General features: G+C 39.9%; 1 protein-coding gene across 1 annotated transcript; it reads left to right on the top strand.

Moving 5' to 3' along the window:
* Positions 1–684: 684 nt before the first annotated feature.
* LOC103129924 (protocadherin-10-like) lies at positions 685–2564 on the top strand (the record flags this gene model as incomplete). The annotated part of the gene is made up of 1 exon (XM_007541162.2): positions 685–2564. A coding segment is annotated over exon 1 (1728 nt), but the record flags the coding sequence as incomplete, so codon positions are not given.
* Between the last annotated feature and the right edge of the window lie 2 nt (positions 2565–2566).

The following is a 2566-nucleotide window of genomic DNA, read 5'->3' as shown; positions in this document are numbered from 1 at the left end:
ACTATAGTACCTGGAAGTCATGCAAACACACTGGTGCTACCTGACAGGAGGAGAACATCTGAAGAGGTAGGCAATGTAATTTATTCTCCTTTAATTTGGAAGCGTTTGCGGCATCCCATCGGACAGATTACATCATTAATGACTTTATAAAAACGTTTACTTGTAGTGATTGGTTACTCTGCCATAAAGATGTATTGATTTTCTTTTTCTTTTTTTTTTTTGTTTTAGTGTGGTTTATTTTGTCACCTAGCACTGGAGTACGAACTATTCTGTGTAAACACACCTGTCAAACAATTTCATGTTAGAAGTCTTTGGGAATGTTTGCTGAAACTGAAAGAGCAGTTAAACTAATGTCTTGTGTTGTGTTGTTTCATTTAGTTGTATTAATGCCATTTATGCATTGGCAATATGCCTTCTAGTCACAACTTAAACTGCTTTACCGAATTTATAACTAACCTCTTAACCTTCATATTTGCAGCATCTGAACTATTTTTTATCATACACCTTTTCTGACACAAGTATGTCGCTCTTTTTTTTCTTAACTGCACGTCCTTTACTATTATGTGCAAGTAAGGAAGGATTAGGATACACACTTATAAATTTGCATGATTGTTCTATTAGCCGACTAAATTAAATAGTATGCAATGTTTCCCACTTGGTGTCACCACAACACAGCAAACCGTTAAGAGTCATGGTTCCTCCCACTAGTAAAATCTTTTGTTAGGTAGCTGTTAGCCGGAGATGTAGGCAACATAAGAGGAACGGACGGGTGGTATCACATTTGCATCGGATTGATATAGAAAAAGAACAAAAGTGGACGTGTGGGGCTGGAAACAATGGAGAGACTGTTTAGATCATCTAACCGTGGCTGGTTTGGTATTTATTTAGCCGTACTGCTGATTGTCGCGGAACAAGTTCTGGCTGAACTGAGGTACTCCATCCCAGAGGAGGTAAACGAAGGAACCGCTGTGGGATATATTGCAAAAGATCTTGGTTTGGATAAAGCCTCATTGGTTGATCGTCGATTTCGAGTTGTGCCTGGATCCAAGGAGGCGTATTTTGAGGTGAATTCAGACAACGGTGCTTTACAGGTTCGTAGAAAAATTGACAGAGAGGAGATTTGTCACGGTAGCGGCGCATGCCTAATGGAGCTGAAAATTCTCGTTGAAAACCCCTTGGAGATGCACCATGTTGTTGTCGATATAGCAGATGTAAATGATCATTATCCCAGCTTTTCTGAAAACGAACAAACGTTTGAAATAGCGGAGCATTCATCACTAGGAACAAGATTTCAGTTGGATGCGGCCCGCGATCCGGATGCTGGAATAAACTCCATCCGCACGTACACATTAACGTCAAATGATCATTTTGATATTGAGGTAATCCAGAGTGAGGAGGAGAAAGTGCCATATTTAGTATTAAAAAAATCCTTAGACAGAGAACAAAAGAAAAAGCACGTGTTTATTTTAACAGCGGCTGATGGAGGCAAACCTCCAAAATCGGCGACGCTTAATATTTCCATTATTGTCCTTGATAGTAATGACAATCGCCCGGCATTCAATAAAGAGATTTATCAAATTGAAATTCAAGAGAATGCATTAGTTGGCACAACTCTTACAACGTTAAATGCAACAGATCCAGACGAAGGTACAAACGGGGAGATAGAGTACAACCTTAGCAAAACACTGCCGCGTAAAGCATATGAAGTATTCCGGTTAGATAGCGTGAGTGGAGCAATAACACTAGAAAATGCTCTAGATTTTGAGGATTCTGACACTTACAAACTAGATGTTCAAGCATCTGACAAAGGGCAACCTCCACTTATAGGGAGATGCAGAGTTATTATAAAGATAAAAGACGTGAATGATAACGCTCCAGAAATAGAGGTCACTTCACTTTCAGACACCGTCTCTGAAGATTCAAAGCCTGGTACGGTGATTTCACTTGTTAGTGTAACGGACAAAGATTCAAGTGTTAACGGAAAGGTAATAGTGCAGATAGACGGCAATGTACCATTTGAGCTAAAGCCTTCCTACAAGGAGAACATTTATTCCGTTGTCACCAAAGAATTTCTGGACAGAGAAAAAGACCAACAATACGAAATGACAATAAAAGGAACGGATTGCGGAGAACCTCCATTATCTGCGATTAAAATTCTCAGAATTCAAATATCAGATGTGAATGATAACAGTCCACAATTCTCCCAAAACCCGTTACAATTTTACCTGAGAGAGAACAACGTTGCTGGTGCTTCAGTTTTCTCAGTCAGTGCGACAGATAACGACGTAAATCAAAACGCAGCTGTAATATATAATATAGTCAGACAAAATGACGTAACGAGCTTCTTAAATGTGAATTCTGATACAGGGCAAATATCTGCGCTTAAAAGTTTCGACTTTGAAACACTAAAAACTTTCCAGTTCCAAGTTGTCGCCACTGATTCTGGGACTCCGTCACTCAGCAGCAACGTCACAGTGAACGTGTTCATTCTGGATCAGAACGACAACGCTCCAGTCATCCTATCTCCACTCAGCTCCAATGGTTCTTCTGAAGGTGTGGAGGAGAT

The sequence above is a fragment of the Poecilia formosa genome, unplaced genomic scaffold (assembly GCF_000485575.1).
Source record: "Poecilia formosa unplaced genomic scaffold, Poecilia_formosa-5.1.2 Scaffold592, whole genome shotgun sequence".
Lineage (NCBI taxonomy): Eukaryota > Metazoa > Chordata > Actinopteri > Cyprinodontiformes > Poeciliidae > Poecilia > Poecilia formosa.
Note: the sequence above shows the minus strand (reverse complement) of the source record. Positions and strands in the feature narration are given on the sequence as shown.